The sequence below is a fragment of the Ictalurus furcatus genome, chromosome 28 (assembly GCF_023375685.1).
Source record: "Ictalurus furcatus strain D&B chromosome 28, Billie_1.0, whole genome shotgun sequence".
NCBI lineage: Eukaryota > Metazoa > Chordata > Actinopteri > Siluriformes > Ictaluridae > Ictalurus > Ictalurus furcatus.
The window spans coordinates 11590284-11615662 of record NC_071282.1 but is presented as its reverse complement, the minus strand read 5'-3'; the positions used below and the strand labels follow the sequence as shown (position 1 = coordinate 11615662).

The 25379-nt window shown below is 39.8% G+C and overlaps 1 protein-coding gene across 2 annotated transcripts in view; it reads right to left on the bottom strand.

Annotated features, from left to right (window-relative positions):
• tlcd3a (TLC domain containing 3A) overlaps positions 1-24949 on the bottom strand; it is a 33060-nt gene extending 8111 nt beyond the window's left edge. Inside the window, exons 1-4 of one of the 2 annotated variants that reach the window (XM_053618109.1) lie at positions 24667-24949; positions 23099-24321; positions 2801-2887; positions 179-398 (exon numbers count right to left, since the gene is read on the bottom strand). In XM_053618109.1, coding sequence (XP_053474084.1) covers positions 179-398; positions 2801-2887; positions 23099-23220 — 429 coding nt within the window. In that variant the 5' untranslated portion in view covers positions 23221-24321; positions 24667-24949. Of the gene's footprint in view, positions 1-178; positions 399-2800; positions 2888-23098 lie in introns of both variants that reach the window. The other variant, XM_053618108.1, reaches the window with a different exon arrangement.
• Positions 24950-25379: the final 430 nt, after the last annotated feature.

Sequence of the window (25379 nt, the reverse complement as noted above, 5' to 3'; positions counted from 1 at the left end):
TGACAAAAGAGCTGCATTACCTTCCTTCTCTACTAAACTGAACTGTTCCACTTGTTTGTACTTCATCTCTCTCTTCTGTGTATCATCTTTCACATTTCACCGAACCCTCTCGAGGTGTCCTTTACTGTCTACTCATCCTTTAACCCTACAGCTGCTCTCTGTCTCAGCCGTCTCTCACCAGTGTAAAAGGCAGGAGAATGGTGAGGAGTGCGATGTGATGAAGGACCAGCAGGGACTCTTTCCTCACAAATAAGCTGACCGTCCTCAGTGAGTGTCCTCGGTAATCCTCATGGCCTTTGACCCGGAAACGGTAGTAGTGGCTCAGGTACATGGCGAAGAGGTCATATGCCATGTAGGGCACTCCATAATCGAGGACAAATGAGGTGGCCAGCCAGTGTCTGAAAGACAAGTGCATGTAATGCTTGTGATATTAAAAATCAATTACTACTACTACTACTAATAATAGTATTTTGTTTTTTAAAAAGTACTAGTCATTTTGGCTATAACTGTAACCTTTGCATGCTACATTTTCTGAATTACTGTAGGTGCTGTAATATACATGCATTATATAACTGTAATAAAACCACTTGGTAGGGTTTTACCATAAATAAATACATATTATAGATCTAAAGAGTCCATACTGTAATGTGTGTAACATGAACATATTTGCAAACAATTCAGAAATATTTCAAGTTGTTCCACACTCTTCTGCAAGAACACATCATTTAAGTGCTGTGTGCTGAGACACTGTAAAAGTTTTGTATCATTTCTCAGATATGTGCAATGTGTTGTGCATGTGTTATCTAGCAATACTAATACACTAACTTTAGCTAGCTGGCTAAAAGACCATATGAAGAACAAAACTTGCATGCTTTGTTGCTCTTGGCATGAGTTTTTAGTATCTGATCTGTACTCTCTGTGTATATTGATATCCGTGTATTGATTTGTGTTCATTAGCGGCTTTAACCAGGTCAGTCATGGTGATTTAAATGACAACTTTTTAAAAAATATATACATTTTGGGAAACATAACCAACTACATTTGGCAAGTTAAAAAAAAAACGGGGGTTAGGATTAGACCAAGTTTCTGGGGGAGAGGGCATTTAAAGTTGACTGTTGTTGTCATTCAGTCTTGTTAATCATGTTATCAGGACGTTTGTAAGCAATGAATTTTATGTAACTACACTAGGGCTGCAACTAATGATTATTTTGACAATCGCTTAAACTGTCGATTATTTCTTCGATTAATTGATCAGCTGGATTAAAAGGCCAACGTTATTTCACATTCTGCCCGATGTTCTCCTTCAAACATTGTGCAAATTGAAGGCTATAAAAAGGTATTAAATACATCCATGTGGGCTATGCTATACATGTGCAAAGGATTAAAAAAAAAAAAAATTATATTTTGAAAAATAAAAACAAAACTGATTGTCCACAAACTTTAAATCAGAAGTTATATTAAAAATGTTTAAAAAAAAAAAAAAAAAAGGAAAAAAAAAAGCACAAACTAAGTGTTAACTGGTAAGAGGTTGAACGTTCTGCAGTAACACACACATTCACTCATCTGAACACAACAACATGTTATACATTTACAGAATAAAGTAACATGTTACTTTATTCTGTAAATGCATGACACTTCTTACATTTCTGTGCAATGACATGTTATAACCCCATTACAGTTACTGCTCTCATAAACACAATTCATTTTGGTTCTAAATATTGCTAAATATAGCATCAAAAATATTCGATCAAAATGAATATTTTAGTCAGTTATTGCGCGTTGTTTGACTGACACGCATGCGTGGACTCGCGCTAATTCAGTGAAGTTTAATGGAGACTAACTTGCTGTCAGGACGAGTCTTTATGTAAAATGGAAATACTGGCATGAATTTCTAACATTAACAGGTAAGGATATAAAGGTAAAAATTTAAATTCTGTGCTGAAGAAAACACGCCTGGAACACAAGCAGCTGTCACAGCATCTGACACGACAAGCCACGTTAATACACTTACGAGTTAGTTTGAAGCGCTTAATATAAAACACTCGTGTTTTGGACTACCTGCATCGTGTACTTTTCCCGCAGCAGCTCACTCTGTGACCTCCGCTGTTTTTCAGATGGGCTTTATTCATAGGAATGCGTTTTTCACCAGTGAAGTGACGTCACTGACGGGGGTTATCCACAGTGACGTCACAGACCCGACTAATCCATAAGGAAATTCGTTGATTATTTTAATTATCAATTAGTTATTGCAGCCCTAAACTAAATCTTTACAAATTTTGGATGAATACCCCTTTTGTTTTTCTTACCTGACTCATCAACGATTTAAGAAAAAAAACAACCTTTAAGCAATTAATGTAAGTCAGTTGTATTTAAAAAGTCACGTTTGTACCCATACTGAAATTACTACTGTATAAGAAAAATGATATTTGCAGAAAATTTACTTCATATTCTGTCTTGTATCCTAAAGATAAAAAGGTTCAGGGACAAGTGGAGTGTTGTAAAGTGGTGCAAACTTTATATAAAAGATAAAATGCTTTAATTTTTTTCCCTGTACAAAGGATTCTGGGAGGCTGGTTTTATACGCTGATGTGCCTCGTTGTCTGGAAACATATACACAATATATTCAAAGTAACCATACTTATTTTCTTTCTCTCTGGCGCACACACACATTCGCAGTCTGTTAAACGAGAACACGAGCTTGACTCGTCCACAGAAGTGGGTGGATTAATAGACACTCGGACACGGTAGAGCTTGATTGGTTCATAGGGGCTGAGGCACAGTGTGGTATTAGATGACTCACCTGTTTGTTATCACATTCTCTCTGCATGAGGACACCACAATGATTCCAGCCGTGGTGGCCATGATGGCGTGAACAGAGGAGACCAGCCTGAGAGAGACAGACAAAGACCGCACAGTGTGAATTCTAAACTAACAAGAATACAGTTATCACTTTGGCCTCATTTGCAAGTATGCGCTATAATTCCACATTCATTCGTTCAATCTTCAGTAAGTGCTTTGTCCTTCTCAAGGCTGTGGTGGATTGGGAGCCGATCCCAGAACACTATGGGAAGCCAGTTCATCTCAGGGCACAATGCACTCACATTCACACAGCAATTACCAGATACAGTAATAACACAAAATAATATACACAACCGCCTGGCTATATGTTGCTATATATTGCTGTATATTCCCACACAACAGCACTAACTGCTTCAGACCATAGGAAACTTGTGTGCAAGTCGCAGACATTCAGTATCATTCAATAATTCAATATCACCTAGTAACAGTAAGTGGTCTCTCGGATTCGCTCTTCTCTGACGAGCAAATTTTTGTGTCCAGGATCAGTGGACTCAGTAGGCTGCTGAGACAGCAGTTGGCAGGGTGCTTTAATCCAGACAGCCATAGAAATAAAGCCTGCTACTCCAAATGGTTCACGTTTCATGCTGCAACTGTGCTTGTACTCTTTCCTAAATCCCACCACCCGCTGCACTACAAACACATTCTGGCTATTACTAAAAAATGACTCTTATTACTTGGAGAAATTATATCGGTAATACGTTTTTAGTCACAAAGATAGTGGAAAACATCTGTATGATCTTGATGCAAAGAAAGAAAACGAGAATACACACCTACACCGCAGGTCAATTACTTATGGAAATGATGCATATTAAACACTGGCACTCACATATTTGCCCAATATCTCAGTTTTCACACTAAAACATTCAATCTTCCTTACTGAAAGAAATAATGAACAGTTTTAGTCTAAACACAGCATGGAATTTCTCCTGGCAGGTCTGAGGAGGTTAATCAAGTGCTCTAACATGCGCATTTATGAAGTCACATGGGAAACTCAGCTGGGTTGCAAAGACATTTCCCTACCTCGGGCTTCAAAGAGAAAGACACACACTCTGTGTGTGTGTGTGTGTGTGTGTGTGTGTGTGTGTGTGTGTGCGTGGTCATGGTCATGGCCTCATTTTCAAATCGTGTGTGTGTTGCTTTGGACCAGCAGCAGCTCTATTTGAAACTCAAACAAATGTAATTATCATCACCATGTTAGTATGCCTGAAATGCACAGCAGGAGTGAGAAGCCGGTGAGTGCCTGTATTCAAAATCAACAGGATTTTAAAATAATAATAAGGATTCGTCATAAACACCATTTATCCTGCAGTAAGAGAATAATAAATGTGAAACTCTTCTTGCTGTCAGGCTAAAAGCTAAATGGCTCAGTTTTCCCGTATGGGGTGACATGCGTTCGTCATGACAACACCGGTCACATGACCCGTGGCTGCCAGCTTACACTGGAGTTGGCCCCAGGATAAGCAACCCCTTCCTGAAAAACACACACACACGCACACGGCCCAGATTTCCACAATCTACTCTTTGTGTGTCTCTGCCTTACACAGAAGGCTGGAGAAGGAGGGGCAAGTCAGGCAGGAGGAGAAGGTGGTCTTTGTTGTGTTTTCTTTATTGTGACTTTGTCTTCTCCTTTCAAGAAAGGGCCAGACAAAGACAAAGGCAAAGACTGGTGTAATGCTGACACCAGAGTTTCTAGAACATCCATTCCTGGTCTGTTTTTTTTTTTTTTTTAAACTTCCCAGTACTATCACTTCCTAAATCTAAAAACATTTCTGTCATACACTTCCATTCTGTTAAACGACCCTGAAATCAATACTGCTGCGTCAGAGCTTTTGTACCGGTTCCTTAGTGTTCCTTAGATACCGATACTATATTATATCTAGAAAACAATATCTTGTTTTAGAGATATTGTCATTTTATTTTTATAGTTCATCACTTCTGGAAGCATGATTCCATTTTTTTTTAATGACTCATACCTGTATTAGTCTTATGATTATCGAATGAAATGTTCTACAGCATTTATGTTTTGTCCCTGGGGGCGGGTCTTGCTCTAAAGTAGCAGCTTGGTAGCAACAAACACGGTTTGTAAGAGCGTTTTGGCTGTGCTTCTTCCCACACACTATTCTCTTTTCCAAACATCACTTGGTTGTGAAAAAAACATTTGGACTTTATTCATTTCAAAGAGGAAGGAATTTGTGAAAGTTTCCCATGATGTCACTTGGGGATGTTTAATGGTGGATTGTCGGTAGCTCAGACGGCTCGAGAGATCAGGCTTCTCCATTAGTAAGAGCAAGTAACAGTACAGTAATTACTAATCATTTTATATAAAATTTACCCATGTTCACCCATCAGCACCACTAACAGTCTACCTCAGCTCCACTGCATCTACAATATCTTTTTCATTTAAGGCGACAGACGTGAGTGAAAGCAGCAGTGAGAAATCCTCTGCGATTGAAAAAAGGCTCTCATTAATCTCTTCACTGTTCATATCTTGAAAACTATTGGCTGTTGTGTAAATCAGTCAAGCACTTCAACACACCGTCACTCTGTTCCAAAAGGAAGCACATCAGCATACAGAAAACAAATCACGGCTCTCATGGAGATTGTGAGACACTGGGCTGAAATTAACCAATGTCATCCAAGGCCAACTGATGACCATCTAAATATTGCTTCCTGTTTGCGGTGTTATTTTGTGCATAGCAACTTCTGCCTAAAGCTGAACTTGACCACACTGCAATGACTACGGCAAAGAAAAAGACTCTCCGTACCAGGAGGGGGCATCACAGATGCCCTGTGTACTACAAGTCACTTACCAGTATTAGGATTAATAGTAGTGTACTGCTTTGACAATCTAGTTAGTGTAGTAGTTTGAGACATCGCCACATCAACCAAACCAGTTACTATTTTTCGACGGCTACAAAGGATTAGTCAACAGAGTCTACATCAATTGTGAAAATTTATTGGTGTGGATTTTTAATAGTTGTTGTTTTTAGTTGTTTTTAACAGCTGTTGTTGTACTTAACTACAAAGAAAATGAAACGCATTATAATGGAAAACAGCATAGCCTTTTACTTTGGTGTAGAATACAATAAAAATACAAGCAAAACTGTTTGCACTGATGCACTGTTCCTGTGCATCATACAGTATCAGTTAATTTACCAGTAATATAATCAAAGTAGTTTAAAAACTGTCATGTTTTTTATTACTAACTGTTATGTCATTCATTTCACCTGCAACATTCAGGCTGCCTAAATTATGCAGTCCCTCTAGGATTTAGTGATTTTGCAACTGCAGAAATTAACGCAAAATCAAGCAAATTCCGCAATAATCGTGCAATTGCAATTTCACCAATTGCAAGTAGTTTTCTGCAAAAAAGCACAAAAAACTCTGCAAGTTGCACCACAATTTTAAAAAAATTAAATAAATAAATAAATAAAAAAGCAACAGCAAAATCAAGCATGTTTGGCCACAACGATCACCAAAAAAAAGCACCGTTAAATCCTATACAGACTGATTATAGCAAAGAAGGATTGTTCAGTCTGCATGCAGAAAAAAGGGTTGATGTTGTTTATGTTGTTGGATTTGCGACAATGAAAACCAGTCTTTGTCTCTATTTTTTCTGAGAAAACAACAAAAAAAATGAAGTGTTATTATGCTTTGCTCCACAATCTTTATTTCCTTTAAATTCAAAAAACGTACAAGAATGACCCAATGCAGTGTACACAAAGTAAAGATGCCTTCCATGGCAGCGCAATGACGATGTACAGACACTTAAAATGAAAGCAGCTGAAAGCTTCTGCTTTGTAAAATCAGCTAATGTTGGCATCGTATTACACAATGCCTTATGGAAGTAGCTCGATATTTTAATCAATAATATGGTCATAGAAGTAAAAATACTGAGATACCAGTGAAGCACTTTTATAGTATTCATTGCTCCTCAGTAACTAAGCATAAGATTTTTGGTCTTTGTCGTCTTCTTGTTTCTTGAGTTACTCGCTACTATTTCTGTTCTTTTGAACCGATGCATATGACCGAACAGCCCGTTCTCTCTCTTCTTAACAAGTGACTTCAGTCATTTCTGACCAGAGCGTGAGCCTGCTTCTAATGGAATGGAGGCCTGGTTTATTTGTGTGAGGCAACACGAGCTGCACATTCTCGCCTGCCTATCCTATATATATACATCAGAGGGATTTGAAAGTGACATCCACTGTCTGTAAAGTTTTCATGGTGCCCTGTTATGCGATTTCATGCCAACCATTCTGGGTACCCGTCACGGTGTACCCATCTTCAGGCAAACAAGCTCCAGTTCCGGTTGAGTGTACGCTGGCGTGTTTGTCTGCCTCTGCTCTCTGGTATTTTCATTTGGTTTGTTCTTCACCGTTTTCTATTATACCCTTTGGTCACAAATTTTTGCACCTTATATCAGAGGATTACTTTCTACATGCTTCATTGACCTCGTTTCATGGACTTTGCTGGACATTGGAGGGAACGAGTGAACCACAAGCGTTGCCGCTGTTCTTGGTTCGTTTGACTATTTGGATTAAAATCTCTGGTCACAAAGATCCATCTCTGTGGATCTTTGTACCCTATATCTGAAGATTACCTATTACACTTTTAAGGACTTTCTGGCCACCTGTTTTCTTCTTCCCTATTCATCGGCCTATTCGCGAGCCTTTGATCCCCCATTATCGCCAGTTTGCTGTGTATTGACCTGTGGGTAAGTCTCCACTTTGTCTCTGGTCTGTTACCTGCTACTATGTTCTGCGTTTTAACAGTCTGGGGCATTCTTTTCCAGTCTGCTCTTTTCCTACCCAAATAGTTTCCTGGTGGTTTTCGTGGTGTTCAGGCTAATGCGTTCTCCAACACGGTTGTGTAGACGGGGTACAAAGAGGAGCTGTTTATGGCGGATTGTTTTTTCTGTGCTTGCCAGTTTTTACAGCTCTTTTACTGAGCATGGCTGGTCAGCTATAGCTGTTTTACTGTTCCTCAGAATATTTTTCCTACAACAGCTTTTTGCTACTCATCAGCAGAGCTTCAACATTTGAAATCGGTATCACCTTTGCCAGCAGGAATTTATAAAATTTGTGTTGGGAATTGCTCCTCGTCCTTGCTATGTTCATCGAGGCACACTGTGTACCATCATTTCTCCTCACACCTCTGCAGATGCTCTTATACCATCTTTTTTGGTCTCCCCTTCGCTACTTTTGTACTAGTGTGCATTGGAAATGGAGTTCTATTTGGTAACCTCACATCACTGGAGTATTTACCAACACAGTCACCATCTAATCCCATGTCAGATCTGTAGTGGATTTTGGACTGTCCTGTCAAATTTGCATTAATAAATGCTAGATCGCTATCCAACAAAACTTTTATTTTAAATGACTTTTTTACTACTTGTGCTCTGGATTTTCTATTTGTGACTGAGACCTGCCATGCCCTGGTGACTTTACAGCTCTAAAGGAACTTACTCCTGCAGACTGCCTGTTTTTCAATTCTCCAAGAACTGTAGGTTGTGAAGGTGGAATAGCAACAATTTTCAAGAACTGTTTTAAGTGTAAACTCGTGCCTGTTGAAAACTTTCTAAGCTTTGAGGTGCAGCTCTTCGAGGTTGATCTCACTGCCTCCTTGCTTTGCGCCCTGGTTTACAGACCACCTTATTTCAATAAGGACTTTTCTGACTTTTTGGCCTCACACTATGATAGACTTCTTTTTTGGGTGACTTTAATATCCATGTCTGCTGTCAGTTTAAACACTTGGTCAAAGAGCTTTTTTGTCTTATGGACTCACTTAACTTTTTACAATTTGTTTCTGGACCCACTCATCAGAAGGGTCACACATTGGCCTTAAGCCTAGTTCACACTACACAATCTTAAGCCCGATTTTGGGACTCCACATCCTGTGGTGTGAAGTGTCGTCACTGGCAATGACTGCGGCAACAAGCTACAGCCAACGAGAGAGCAAGGCATGGGGTGAGGTCACCGTGAGGAAGGGAAACCCGCGAAACCTTTTTACTCACGTGTGCTGATCCTTTTCACCCACTTCCTTTGTCTTTTCCTTTTTGGGGTTTCTTCAACATAACTCATCGCGCAACAAAACAGCTCGCACCGCCTGTTTCTGTCCTACGTCCATCTTCAAATAAACAACTCCTGTTTCACGCGTGGTTTTTCGAGTCATATACCCGTCACTTCTTGTGTGTGTTTTCATGACAAAACATAGTTTGGACACCAGATAGAGTCGTTGGGTGACAATTGTTGTCAGATCGTGTAGTGTTTGAGCCCTTGTCGCCGAGCAATCACATAGTGTGAACACCACAACGACTCCCAATTACAAGACAGCAAGTCGTGTAGTGTGAACAGCATAGCGTTCTGCCGATGTCGAAAGTCGTGCAGTGTGAACAGCACAGCATTCTGCCGATGTCGAAAGTCGTGTAGTGTGAACTTATCTTTAGTGTTTTGATTTTTCAGTGACTAATCTTGAAATTTGTGACGTTGCCATTTCTGATCATTGTCCAGTGGTTTTTAACTCTGTGCTAGCTTGTACTCTCCTCAAATCTGATCATTCACCATATTTTTTCTAGAGGTTTTAATTCCTCTACTGCCAGGTCATTCAATGATGTGTATTTATCTTCCCAAACCCCTAATCTCAGATTTCTTCGTACCCGAGTGTTTTTAGTATTTTTGATTCATTTCAGTCTGGTTTCAGGGAACTTCACTGTACTGAATCTGGTTTGTTGAAGGTTACCAATGATATCTTACTCATTCCTGACTCAGGCTCTTGCTGTATTTGAATCTTGCTTGATTTGAGTGCAGCATTTGACACAGAAGATCATGATATCTTTTTGGAAAGACTTAATCATGTAGCTGGGTTTCAGGGGCCTGTGCTGGAGTGGTTTGCCTCTTATCTCAAGGAGAGAACCTTTTCTGTTAATGTAGGAAATGTTTCTCATCCTGTGCTCAAATTTCCTGTGGTGTTCCCCAGGGTTCCATTTTGGGTCCTCTTCTCTTTTCTCAAGATACATTTCCTCTAGATCATATTGAGAGACACCACTTATCGTATCATTTCTATGCCGATGACACTCAGCTTTATCTTCCTGTGAAAAAGAGGACCTGCTCTGTGTTTAGTTTGTTTGACTGTCTGCATGGCATAAAATGCTGGATGGACATAAACCTTTTACAGCAAAACAATAATAAAACCGAAATAATCGTCTTTGTTCCATCAGCTCCAGGTCCATTGTCGGTCAGCTTGGTCCCCTCTCTTCTAATGTACGGCGTGACTGTGTCAAGAACCTTGGTGTCATTTTTTTACTCAGCACTGTGTGTTGATAAGCAATTAGTGCTGTTGTAAAAAGCAGTTTCTTTCAGTTAAGATCTATTACTAGAATCAAGATGATGCTCTCCAAAAAGGACCTCAAATCTATCATTCATGCATTTATAACATCTAGGTTGGACTACTGTAATTCCATCAGCTCCAGGTCCATTGTCGGTCAGCTTGGTCCCCTCTCTTCTAATGTACGGCGTGACTGTGTCAAGAACCTTGGTGTCATTTTTTTACTCAGCACTGTGTGTTGATAAGCAATTAGTGCTGTTGTAAAAAGCAGTTTCTTTCAGTTAAGATCTATTACTAGAATCAAGATGATGCTCTCCAAAAAGGACCTCAAATCTATCATTCATGCATTTATAACATCTAGGTTGGACTACTGTAATTCGCTCTATCTGGGTTTGCCTAGAACAACTGTTGATCATTTGCAGTTGGTTCAAAATGCGGCAGCAAGATTACTGACTAGCACTAAAAAACGTCATCACATTACACTTGTGCTCACATCTCTTCACTGGTTACCGGTCAAGTTCAGTGTTGATTTAAAAATTTTGCTTTTTGTTTTTAAAGCTTTGCATGCACTTGCTCTGCAGTATATTTGTGATTTTCTCACCCTGTACCCCTTCGATCATCCAGTCAATTACTACTCCCAGATCCTTGTTCACATTCTAAGGCTAAAGGTGACTGGGCTTTCCCGGTGGCTGCTCCTAGGCTTTGGAATAGTCTTCCTCCTTTTCTCTGTTTAAATCCTCTTTGAAGACCTATTTGTATTCTTTGTTTTTTGAGGGTGTAAATTTTTCATTGGTCCTTTTTATGGTTTTTGTCTAGTCTGTTAATTTCTTTTAATTCTGTTTTATATTTCTTGTACAACACTTCGGTTTCAACATCTGTTGTTTTTAAACATGCTTTATAAATCAATAAACTAAACTGGGACATATATGTTAACACTGTGAGCAGCATAGGGATGTTAAACTAGAGATTATATAAAGGACTTTTGTTAAACTCTTAGCTTCTCTTTAAAACGTTCAGCCGTTGGGACTATTGTCATGAGCTGTCTCTAGGTGCACTAGTTCCAGAAGATTGGGATACAAGGCACACTTTTTCAGTAGTTCTGAGAGAGTTTTATACTCTAATCAGGAAATTGGTCAGTGTTAATACTCAAAAACTGTCTAGAATAGTATGAGTAGGCATGAGACATAATATCGCGAAGTGTCTCGAATGTCGCTATACATGAATTTGAATCTCATATCATCTATTGCAAGATTTCAATTTAATATTCATTACGAGTTTTACCTCTTCTTACACACTAGGTGGTCACAGCAGAGATAGTAGTTATTAGTGGTTATTAGTCCAAAAAGTTAACGTGTGATGCAGTCATGCATTTCATGCAGATGTCCGATAACAGTAGGAGCAGTGGTGACACAAATTTGTTGTTTACCCTAAACATTTAAAGCACAATCTACTGCCAATTTTTTTTTCATATTAATAACTTTTCCATGAAATTTACTTATGACACTGAAAGCAATTAAAAATAAATGTTAACAATAGGGGAAATTACACCTTATAATAAAAATCCTGATCTACTTTCCATACAATACAAATACTGATGCAGGGGTTGGACTTCTCATTGCAAAATAAATGTATTAAAATGTAATATTTTATTTGCATCAATATCGTCTCATGTAGCCCATCTCGTATTGTGGCTTTAATGCATCGTCTCACGCCTAGATTTGAGACACCGCACTACTTCCGTTCATAGCAAGTATAAACCCAGCCATAGACCCTTACACATACGCATATAGGGAAAGAGAGAGAAGTGATGAACAAAACTAACCAAGCCAGCAGGCTTCGGCATAAGCTCTCAAAATACCACACACTTGCTCACTTAGGTAGAGAGACACTTCATTGTCAATGTCCAGAGAGTGTCTCCTCATTATCACGTCTGTAATAATCCTCCTCCTGCATTCTGGGAAAAGTACATCCTTCTTACAAGCCCCGCTAATGGCCATAAATATTCAGGAAGAAATACAGTATACATACAGCTAATATAATGAGATTCTTCTGTCTAATCCATAAATTGGCCAGTGTGGCTGCAAGCTTTCATTGCAACCAAGCAGGACTCACACCAGTTTCCACTTGTTTAATCAGTTCATCTTGGTCGCCAATAAACTATCAAGTGTGCCCCCCAAAGCCTGCAGCCACACTGGCCCTCTGCGGATAAGATTGAAAACCCCCGTTATAAACCATTTAACATACTATATATTATTTTATACAGAATATGGAATAAGGAACTGTCTGATGTTTTTAATGCCCAAGAAACTTTTCCTAGAAACAAATGAGAAGGTTTTTTAGGCAGAATCAATTATATATATATATATATATATATATATAAACTGTTTTTGACTTGCCACCGAACATATTGCTGAAAAGCTTAATAAATATGATAGGTCAAGCGTTTTTGCTAAAATCTTTACCAACAAGGCGATTATGCATGTCCCATTTCACTAGCTGCGTTTACATGGACAACAATAATCCACTCTTAATCCGATTAAGACCATACTCTAATTAAGAAACTACCATGTAAACAGCAATTTTTACTTACCTAAATCTAATTAAGGTCATAATCGAAGTAAGCAATAATCTAATTAAGACAGGTGGAGTACTCCTGTTTTAGTCGCATTATAGATGTGTATTACAGACATGTAAACACCTTAATCACATTATGAGCGTCATGTGGGAGTTTTCACTGCATTTTGCGACAGGACACGATCACACACGGCAGCGCAACTGTTTTACGGCGAACAAGAGAGTTCGGCTGCGTCCCAAATCTCATACTTTCCTACTATAGGCCTGTAGTGGGGACAAATACATGCATCCCGGCTACTATATAGACGGTAACTACGCGATTTGGGACACACCCATTGGCTTCAAGCAGTTGTCTGTTCGCACGTACGGCATGACAAATAATTAACTGCACTTAAAGCGTTCGTAAAAAATTAAAAAAAAACACCCAAAACTGTATACGGTGCCATAACGAAGACGAACTTTATCTTGATACGTGAAATTCTGGAGGGAGTCGGTGACGTAATGACGTGTGCTGTTAATCTAATTATGATCTATAACATGTAAAACGGGAACATGACAGGAGTATTCTAAAAGCGACTCATGTAAACACCTTAATCACATTATTATATTAATCAGAGTAAGGTCAATAATTAGATTAATGCTGTCCATGTAAACGTAGTCACGGTGGGATGGGACATGCATAATACAGCTGCCATGTTGAACAGTATGCACTGCTTTATTCATTTTTTTTATGCAGTGGTCCATCTCAACTCATACCATCTCTTGTATACTCACCAAATTATTTAACAATAACTAAACTAGATTTTGGTCATCACAAACAAGCTGCCTGGCTACCTAGTTTAGTATGAAGGTTCTGTGGCTAAATTCAAACATGTTGATCACAAACTGATGGTATACACTGAAAACATTTGGGTTTGAGATCAAAAGATGAATATGGATCAGAATTTCAGCTTTCATTTCCCAATATTTACATTTAGATGTATTCAACAACTTACAACATGGCACCTTTGGTGGCAGAGCAAAATTGGCAGACAATGTTTCTGTAGACTTCCAAATTCATACAGAATGAACAACAAATGCAGAGTTCACAGGTGGAAAATAGGTTCAAACCAAGAGTAGACATTCAGAGTTATTAACTGTTTAATCAATCAATCTAACAGGGCACACCTGGGGTGTGATCGAGTGCTGGCTACAGACAGAGAGAAAGCGAAACAGCAGCAGCCATGAAGGTTTTGATGTGATTTGAGGTGGGAGCAGTCTGAGAACCGACAGGTGCTCCAGATGCTGCTGCAGCCAGCCATGCCTCCAGCCGCTGCTCCACCACCCATGGCTGCTCCAACTGGCCCAGCTGTGACCTCCTTCCCTTGCTGTCAGGGCAAGCGAGTGAGTAGTGGCTACCATGGGTGCAGCTGGAGTACTGAAGCGTAAGGAAGGTGGTGCGACAACGAGTCTGCCACCTGTTTGTGCAGCAGCTCTCTCCAATACCCCAAGAAAACAGTGGATTTTCCACTCCATTTGGGTTGCACCAATTTGCCACCCTTCCATTTGGTTTGTTTTGGGCCCCAGTGACCTTTCAGCATCTCGGACAGAATACTCACCCGCACAGAGTGTATGCTGCTGCTTATTTAGAGGATACTCATTTATAGTAATGATTGGCAGCTCCAAGCTGTCCTGAGATCCTTGAGATGGGTGGGACTCTTAGCAAACCCAAAGGGGTGTGCAATTGGGCGGATGGAAGTATGGTATCTGGGCTTCCACTCAGGCCATAGGCATGTGCATCCCCATGACAGCAGCAATTGCAGCATGCCCAAGACCCAAAACAAAAAAGTGGGTGAGGCAGATTATAGGGCTGGCAGGCTATTGTCATAAGGTTGTACCTAATTCTTTTCTTCACATACCCCAGCATGACAGGAAATTGGGGTCAGAGCACAGGGTTAAACATGATATGGCACCCCTGGAGCAGAGAGGGTTAAGGGCCCAACAGTGGCAGCTTGGCAGTACTGGGGCTTGAACCCCTGACCTGCCGATCAGTAACCCAGAGCCTTAACTGCTAAGCCACCACTGCCTTATGCTGTTATTTGCTTAACTTGACAGAGCCAGGCACATATGCATTTTCTATTAAAATGACAAACTCTGACAAACACAACCTGGAAGCAAACAGAAATACAAATGTTTAGATATAGATGAGCTGCATCTTAATATCAGCTAGAACATGCTGCAAATGGAAAGGTGATTGCTACTCCTGTTGTCCCTGCTCAGAGAAAAACTGGTCGAAAACACCATGCGAATTTTATGGGGTTGTGTTTCTTGGTGCCGCGTTTCTTGGTGCCGCAGAACAGGTGCCATCTCCTGGGTTTCTTCTTGAGTGCCAGACTTACTCATGCCCTGCAGCCACTCGTTGTCAAAATTTTCTCCATTCCATACTGTTTGAGGAGGCACCTCCACCGGCCCTTCAGCCTCCCAAATGCACACACTATCGTCATTCGTGCTCTTCTTAGGCGATAGTTAAAATGTTGTGTTCCACCGTCAACTGGCCATGGTCACTGTAGGGCTTCATCAGCCAAGACATGAGTGGGTAGACTGCGTCCCCCAGGACTGTGATCAGCACCTCAATGCCTCCAATGTTGCATATAAGCTGTATAAAGAAAGAAATCAATTGTGATAAATGATCAATGTGGCATTGCTTGCATATTATGAATTGCTTGTTTCTCTCATTTCTAAGTAATTTGGACATAAAATGAACATGTATGGTGATAAATTTATATCTGTCTTGGTGTAAAAAGCACATACTACCTCCATTTTTTTTTAAATTACCAATAATGCTACTAAAGACTGCTTTTACAAATCCACACATTTTTCTCCTCATCTTTACTATAACATTTTTATAGACAAAATCTTTTGCTAGCTTTTCTATTATTCTTGGGACAACAATGAATCATCATGGTTTTATTGCTGGAAAAAGAGCACCTCTCTCGGCACAGATCTCGGGCATCATGAACACTGCCTTCCCAACTGACATCGATATTGTTCAACCTGATGGAGATTGTTAATTAGACATTGACTTATTAAAAAAAAAATCCTGTGCATAAAGTATAAAATGATGTAATATACTTAACGAAAAAAAAAATCCTATAAAATCAGCTAACCGGTCACAGTCCATTACCTGGCCAAAGTGGTTTGACCGTGTATGGACTTTGTACATAAGCAAAATTTCTAATAAATAAATAAATAAATGTTAATGGTTACTTACTGTGATTGACAATCTACAACAGCTTGCAGGCTTATGAAATGATGTCCTTTGCAACTGAAATAGTCCTTGGCATTGTTTTGTGTAGCCGTTATCGGGATGTGCGTGATCGTTGATGGTACCTGCACATTGAGGGAAACCCCATCGCTGATGTCCAGGAACCTGTGGGCAATTGAATGCATTTCTGCATGTAGTACACCAGTGCACTGCAACCTTCCCACACTCAGATGCATACTGTAGACCAGCTCAGCCCAAAGAGTTGAGAGATCGTGTTATACCCGCTGCAGGTAGCGAGATACCACAGAGCCACGGCGACGTGTTTATCGACCGTTATAGCCTGATGGAGAGGAGTGTATCTCCTCATTAAATTGTGTTGCAGACTGACACAAAGAAAATCGAAGGTCTGGCGCCCCATTCGGAAACTGGATAGCCAGTCTTGTTCCGTAAAAGAAGCCAGCACTATATTTTCCCATCAGTATTGACTCCGAGCTTTCATCCTGGTAACTCACCGTGTTTTAAAGTTTAGTACTTCCGACACCGAAAATGCTGCACGTAGTAACTGCTGCCTTTTGTTGCGTAAGCGTTATAGCAAGCATTTTCGTTTTCTTTTCGACTGCATCCGCAACCCAAATAGATCAAAATAACAGTGGCTGTCGTTTCAGTTCAGTGGAAATGTGTGTTTGCATTTTGTGCAGGAATAGAAGATCAGATTCATATCGGTTTAGCTGAAACGCATTATCTGGCCAAGTGTAAATGGAACTGTTTTAACAAATCAGATAGCTATCCGATCAGAGAAAACGCATGAAGTGACCAGGTGTAAATGTGGCTAAGGAGGCTCGCCGAGGCATCACCGACACCAGAGATATTTGGCATGCTAAATATCTGGAGCTGTCGGGCGACTCCACATCCTGTGGTGTGAAAAGGTCGTCACTGGCATTGATTGCAGTGACGAGCTACAGCCAATGAGACAGCAAGACATGGGGTGAGGTCACAGAGAGGAAGGGAAACCAGCGAAACCTATGGCAGAAGCATAAAGGGGAGAAGCTGTACAACTTTTTGAACATTCAAAGATTCAAACAATATGAACAGGCTTGTCATTACAAAACATTTTTTACTCACCTCCAACTCTCTGTAGCACACACAATCCCTGCTACCCACGTGTGCTAATCCATTCTTTCACCCACTTTCTTTGCTTTTTCCTTTTTGGGGTTTCTTCAGCACAAATCACCACACAAACAGCTTGCACCACTTGTTTCTGTCCTACGTCCATCTTCGAATAAACAACTCCAGTTTCACGCGTGGTTTTTGCGTCATATATCCGCGTCACTTCTTGGCTGTGTTTTCATGACAAAACACTTTGGACACCAGATAGAGTCGTCGGGTGACAGAGTGGTTGTCAGATCGTGTAGCCCCCTGTCACCGAGCAATCACATAGTGTGAACGCCACAACGACTTCAGGACTCCCGGTTACAAGACAGCAAGTCGTGTAGTGTGAACAGCACAGCGTTCTGCCGACGTTGAAAGTCGTGTAGTGTGAACTAGTCTTAAGTACAGCATGACTGAGAAGGACTGTCTTGCCATCAAGTGGGAGTTCCTCACCCTCTGCAGCTGCAGGTTGGACGGCGGGGGTATGTGGAAGCAGGGGCGTGGTCGAGCGTTCGTGGCGGACAGAGAGGATGCAGGGGAACGAGGAGGTAATGCGTGATTCTCACCTGTGTGTGATCATGGCAAGTTGACTTATGCAAGTTTTGTTTGTTTTTCAGGAGGCCGTGAACCAGAGAGAGACAGCTGAGCGGAACTCCGTGTTTGTCCACGAGTGAACACTGAAACTCGCTCGCAGAATATATTAAAATGAATGGAGCACGAAGCTTTGTGAAGAGACGCCTGTCTCCAGAGTCCTCCTTCCCATCCATATACGACAGGGTTCTACATGCGTGTTCCAATATTTTTGATCACCTGAAAAATGGTTGCCATGTTCCAAGTTGTTAAACACATCGAGATGTAAATATCAGGATACAAAAACTGAGATTCTGATCTATCGTCTCATTCATCTTTTGATCTCAAACCCAAAAGTCTTCAGTGTTTGGGGGATTGGAAGCCCTTGCTGTTCCAATACTTTTGGAAGTGACCGCATAAAAACATGCACCATTTGTGTATGTGTACATATATTTAGCCATCCAGGAGCAGGTATGCATTTAAACAGCACACTTGTGTGTGAATTACTTAATGTTAGCAATGTTTTTTCTCTGACTAAAGCCAGGAATTTTTACTCTACCTCAGGTCAAAAGATCATCATTTCCTTATTAGCATGTGGGCCACAGCACGTTGTATAAGAATTGCGTGCTAGTCAGTCTATTGTTGGTGTAATCCACTCAGAGCAGTATTCCACTAAATTATTCATTTCTGTTAAATTACACGCTGAGTCATTTCAACATCACAGCCTGCCAGATGCTCTCTCTTGGTTCCAACATACAGTATAAAGCTAAAATTAGCAATGAGACGTTAAAAGCCTGAAATAGATTTTTTTTTTTTTTTACATAACCTTTCTATACCACTAAGATTTCAAAAGGTTTGCTGATCCTACAGAAGCACTAATATTTCACACAAGAGCTGTAATGCAGATTGACAGTGTCATTTATCAGTGTTTGGAGTGTATTAGTCAATCCCACTGAATCCCAATGAAGGGATTATCTGATCCCTGTCATCTTGTAATATTGTGCAATGCGCTAATCAGTCAGGAACATGAATGGGTTTAGAAGAGAACGCTGGCTGAGGTCTGAATTTGTTAAGTATACCAAGTTGCCAGTTTATTAGTTGCACCAATCTTCTATCTACATTCATTGGCCATTTTCTTGGCACTTAGTAGGTGAACAGTTACTGACCAAGTTACTGTCCAATTGTTACTCCACAAGTTGACAGCTCTACTATGATTAACCATGAGGTGATCATGTTATGCTTGAAAGAGCATTTCATGTCAGTCACTAGGGAGTATGGGGTTTTCATTCTCTGGTTGTTGACCAAGAGAAGAAATAACACTGGTGACTGCTATATCATCAACTTACTTGTTTCCCTTGGCAATGACGACTAAAAAAAAAACTGATGCACACCAGACACATTATCTGCTTGCCCTGAGCATCCAGGCTAGTGATTTGTCCATCCATGACAATCTGTGTTAATCGTTCTCTAGCCTTTATCTGCTTCTGACCACATAGTCACTGTGTGATCGATACCATATCAATATCATGGCTGTGTTAGGAACGGTTCAATAGCCAAAATCAGCAGTGAGCTTATGATAGTCCCTTATCATTGAGTTAGAGAAGAGGCTGACAAAACAGCCAGAGGACACAAGACTGGCTGAACTTTGAGATCACCATAGGATACAGTACGAGGGAAAGATGGGGAAGATGTCAAGGTCCACAGACCAAGATTATCTAGATTTACAGAAAAATTCATGTATTGGTGCACAGATACAGTATTAGCTTCCAAACTGTACCGATATGCAGAAAAGGAGTAGATTTACTCTATAATCCTTATGCATTTGTAAGTCAGTGAAGAATAACTTGCTGCTTGAGTGGTGCGTGGTTGAGGCCAGATCAGTCTGACTATTGAGACAGCAATGCTAATTAATACAGAAAAACAACAACAAAACAAACATCCTGGTCCGTCCTGTGTGAACTTTAGAGATCTCAGAAAACTTTCACTTGCATTTGAAGGACTTTTTATTGAGTTCTCCAGTTTAGTCAACTCACATTGTATTACATTTTTATCTCTAAAGCCCCTATAGTTTCACATATCACATGCACTTTGTAGTTATGCAGTTACTGAATGTAGCCCATTTGTTGCTATGCACTGTTGATCAGCCTCTCCCTATCCCACCATTCAATGGAAAGGCATCAAAACAAAACCACCAATAATCAGACCACCATAGCAAGTAAAAAATATGTAATACCACACAGCAATAATCTAACCTAAAGGAATGTAATTTATACCACTGTGCAAGAACTGCATAGAAATTTCTGTACACCCTTATTGGAAATAAAAGTGCGTTCTCACTTAATTTCATGAGGTTTCAGTCTAGTGCCCTTTCTCAAATGATGGTGACCGATGGCATTTCGCTAAACTCATCACCTGAAACCTGTTTTAGCGTCGGCTAAAAAGTGTACGGAAAGACAATATAGGTGCCACATTAGAACTGCAGAGTGAAACAGCAAGCCGAGATCACTTTCCAAAGCAAAGCATGATGCTGCAATGGAAAACACAGATAGCGTTTTGGGGCCTGTATTGGAACTGCTGACTAGGAACTTAGAGCAGCAGCTACATTTTCACAAGGGAAGTAATATATTTAACAATAGCCACAGTGTTCAGTCCTGACAACAATATCAAACCAGTTATTTTCTGGAAAAACCTTCCAAGAATTTTAAAAAATAGCCCCAATGTTGTGTCAGATTGTTTCATTACTTCTTCAATGATGCAGTCAACAAAGATCTATACCAAAGCCAAGAAAATGCATGTCAGCATCAGCTTATCACTCATTATACAGCCTTCAAACTTAAGCCCAAATACATGGAGAAAACTGATAAAGGCAGTACCTTTCTCCCATGTTGAAAATAAAACACAGATAGGCAAATAGACACTACATGTACCCAAACTCAAACAGGCACTCTTGTCCCCAACTTTGAAAGTTGAAGTCCTTGCATTAGGTTTCTAATGAGACAAAAATTTTAGTTCCCATTATCTGATCCTCAAAGTGAGGTATAATCCCTATACTCAGTGTACAGCTCATGAATAACACTATCACATATACTGATATATATCATTGCACTTTATTATGAATAATACACAATTTTGTACTATTAATTTTTATACCACAGAGCTGTAGAAAGGTCAATTCCAATTGCATTGTAAAACTGGATAAGTTCATTTAACTCAAAAAAATTTGAGGAAACTAATTACCTCAATTTTTACGTTGATAATTTTTTAAAAGCCAAATACACCTAACTATAACAAGTTTGAGTTAATGTTTTGTTATATTTAAGTGTATTTGGCTTAAATGTAAAAATTATTAAACATAAAAATTGAGGTAATTAGTTTCCTCAAATTTTTTGAGTTAAATGAACTATCCAGTTTTACAGTGTGGTTCAGGCTGTAATTCCAGCTGCAACGTTTATATCAATGTACTTGCTCGAATAGGTTATCACTTCTATAGTAGCAACTTAAACAGAGCAGACGTCTGGCAAACACTCAACATAAATGGATTTTAAAGTGTATAGTCACTGATATGGTAAAGTTTTCTGTGAGGAGATTGATTATTTATTTAATAGCATTTTTGGAAGGAGTCTCCGGTGTCTGCACTTTATTAATGTCAAAGGTAAAGCTGTAATGTTACACAGGAAAGTCTTCAGAATGGAAGGCTTTGCAGTTTCTTGGTAACACGATGCACGTGTTAATAATTTCAAGAGACCAAAAAAAAAAAAAAAAAAACCGTGAGGATGGTAAATGAATGACGGTTGATACCGGTGACTTGATGTACACAAATTTAAACTGACATCTAACCAGTTGGTACATGCATTAAACATAAAACCACTCACTTGGTTCTTGTGAATTCTGTATATTTTGGAGCCTCTTCATCTTTTAATCCCCTGATAGACATTCAGTTCATTAGTTACTGTACACCTACCTTGTATCTATAATCAGTGGTTACTTCTTCAGGTCCTCTTACCATTATAGGAAGGTGCATCATTATTATACAATCAGAAATATGTAGCCAATAAGTGTAGTTTTTAAAAAGGCCAGAAACACTATCATGACACTACTACTCCACTGTCTCTACTGAGATGAGAAAAACCCCACACAATAATAAACGGTGACTTGTAGCTTTGTTTAAATTTACAGTTTTTATTGGATAGGCAAACATTTGGCTTATACTTGAGCGTTGTGGACCAAATAATCTCCCAACACATATCTCCTTTTGTGGTGAATGAATATCTTTAGTGGTGGGTGGAAACCTTTAGGTAGTGGGAAACACCTTTAGCGGTTTATAAACATCTTTGGGAGTGATGGAAACCCTTTGGTAGTGGCAGAAACCCTTGGGTTGTGTACAGGCACCTTTAATGCTGGCTGAACCCTGGTGGTGTTGCTAGACCCTTAAGCGGTAGGGGAACACATTTACCAGTGGATGAATACCTAAAGGCTTTAATTGTGGTGGATGAACACCTTTAGTGGTTGCCGGAAACACTTCAGTAGTGGAGAGGGAATACCTTTAGAGGCAATTAACACCTTTAGAGGTGGATAAACACTTCTGGTAGTGATGGAAACACTTCAGTAGTGGGAAGGGGACACCTTTAGTAGCAATTAACACCTTTAGTGGTGGAAACCCTTAGATGGTGTGTGGACACCTTTAATGGTGGCTGATCCCTGGTGGTGTTGCTAGACCCTTAAGCAGTAGAGGTACATATTAACCAGTGGATGAATACCTAAATGCTTTAGTTGTGGTGGAAACACCTTAGGTGGTGGATGAACACCTTTAGCAGTGGATGATTAACTAAAGTGGTGGCTTAAGTCCTGTAGTAGCATGGGAACACATTTTAATTGTGGTGGGAAGCCCTCAGGTGGTGTAGGAAGACATGTAGTGGTGGTGAATCACCTTTGGTACTAGATGAACAGCATGAGTTGCAGTGGAAAACGCTCAGGAGGTGAATGAACACGCGCATTGGACAACCGCCTGAAGCGGTGAATGAAGCCCAGTATAACGGGCGAGAAACACACACGCTTAAAAGAGATCATCGGCCTGACTGAGTGACCATCTGACACACACACGCACGCAAAAAAAAGGGTTTGATCTGATTAAAAGTGTCACTCTGTCCTAGGAAGGCTACACGGCAGCAGATAATCGGCCTAACGTTTTTGCTGCTGCTGTTGCTTATTATAAACTTAGCAAGCCAGTGAACATTACAGCTCACTACAGCAGGCACGAGCTAAACTTAATATTACACAAACAGACATGTCACCAAATCGTTTCTGTTAATACACAACTCAAACCTGCTGTGACAAAGTAAAATATCGCTTGTTAAAAAAACAAAAACAGAACTTTCTTACCTCTCGCTGACCAGCACCACGTCTGCATCGCTCCAGCGCCTGAAAACGAGCGGCAGTGTTTTCCTCAAGATTATAAACAAGCTAGGAAAGAGCACAGCCCCGCTCAGCAGCACGCGCCACATCCTAGTTTCTCCTCCAAGAAACACTCGTGGGTTTTTAAGGGTGAAATCCAGCCACAGGTGGCAATCTCACGCTCACTCACACATACACATATAAACACACACTCACTCTCTCTCTCTCTCTCTCCCTCTCTCTCTCACACACAAACACCGGTGGTTTGCAAGCAGCTTAGTTCAATAATTCCTTACATATCACAGCTTTTTTCAGGGAGATAATGACGTCCCGGTAGCCTACGATTCTCTTAAGCACGTGCTCCGGTATCTCCTGCAACATGAAGCTCGTTTTCCAGATCACCAAAGAGGAAAAGTCTCCAAGAACCGGCGTTATCTGAATGAATAGGAACTCTGTTTCCGCGCTCTTACTGCTCGACAGCGCCGTTTAGCGGACCAGCAGCTCGGTACATCAGCTTAGTGCTGGGTTTCCAACTCTCTGCAGTGACTCGGTTCTTTTGGCTCGAGCTTTTGATTCATGTTATTCACCGCTCTGAGCATCATCAGTGAAACGACTCACTTTGATGATCATTGTACTGAAGAGTAAGCATGGCTGTGTCTGAAACCGCTCACTCATTCACTACTCCCTATATAGCGAATGACATTTGAGTGCACTAGTATATGGGGAAGAGGTGAAGGGAAATGAGTGAGTGAATCCGGACGCTGATAATGAGTCAGAGATCACTGTGTCACGGAAATTATTGTTATTATATAGTAAAACAATAAAGTTCATTTTCTTACGTTTATTGTATTCGTTTATTTACTATTAGGCTTATTTATTATATTTAATAAATATATTTATTATATTTTAAAACAAAAAAAGAGAATAAAAACACTACTGTCACATTTATTTTAGTCGTTTATTTAAAAAAAAAAAGAAGAAGAAGAGAAGAAGTAGAAAAGAACTATTTTCGCTGGGTTTCATTTTCGAGGGGGTTCGTGTTAGTGTCCTCAAACTGACTCCGGAGGTAAAATTGTAACCCGGAAAATCTACTCCGTCTGAATAGTTTTGGTTTTGGCGAAACTTCTTTTTTTTCCCCGAGGAGAAGAAAAAGGCGGATTTCAGAAAGAATAACAACTTTAAAGCGTGCTTTGTTAGCTCGAAGATGCCACCTATCGGTAAGAAGACAAAATACATCCAGCTGTTAATTAATAACTGATGACTAGATCCTTCCAACTCCTGTAGGAAACAAATGTAACTAAATATATTTCCCCCCATCTGTCCCTAAATTAATTAAAAAGTCGTCGGTACATTATTTTCTAATATGTATGTGAATACTGTACATATGTGTTAACTAATAAATGTGAACAATCCACCAAATTATCATTTGATGTGTGCAATTAGTCATTTACAAGTTAATTAGCAAACTAAGTGACTGAAAATAAATACGGTGTCAATTATCTGTATCATTTCGCTTCGAAATTTCTCGAAAAAGGTTAATAAAAAGTTACACTTACATTTGTTTAAGCTGTCACCTCCGATGTTACTGTCCGCCATGTTTATTTTTCTTTTGCGTTCTATCGCCATCTAGAGTTGGATTATGGGAAAAATAGTGCGTTGGTGAGTGTACATCGGATGTCCACTCGAAATCAGAGTGCATTATGGGTATAAATGAGTGGACGAATGTAGGGAAGGAAGTTGTTCACTCAGAATTCGGACATCACTACAAAATGACCGACACCATATATAGTACACTATATAGGAGATGGGGAGCGGTTTCAGACACAGCATATACTTTGAAATCATTACATTAGTATAAAATTATACATTATTTAATATTTTAATGCCTAAAAACTACAGCTACTTAAATTGACTTAAGAACATGTCTACTCCCAGGCATATTCACACTCGCAGGGGTTTACAGACACACATAAATATGTCTAATATCCTAATAAAGTTAATAAAGTGTTCTATCTACAGTTTTACTGTATATAGAGCAGAGGTGTCAAACTCATTTTAGATAACAACCCAAATTACTCATTAATCCAAGTCCAGACTCCAAAAATTATATGTCGGATTATCTGTCGTGAATGTACGCAAAATATCCCATAATATTGAAGTGTGTGTTTCAGTTAGTTTTGATTGCACAAGTATTCATCTACATTGCCGTGAATCTCCTAATTAGTTCTCTTGTAGAGACAACAATACAACGTTGAAGTTTCAGTATTCT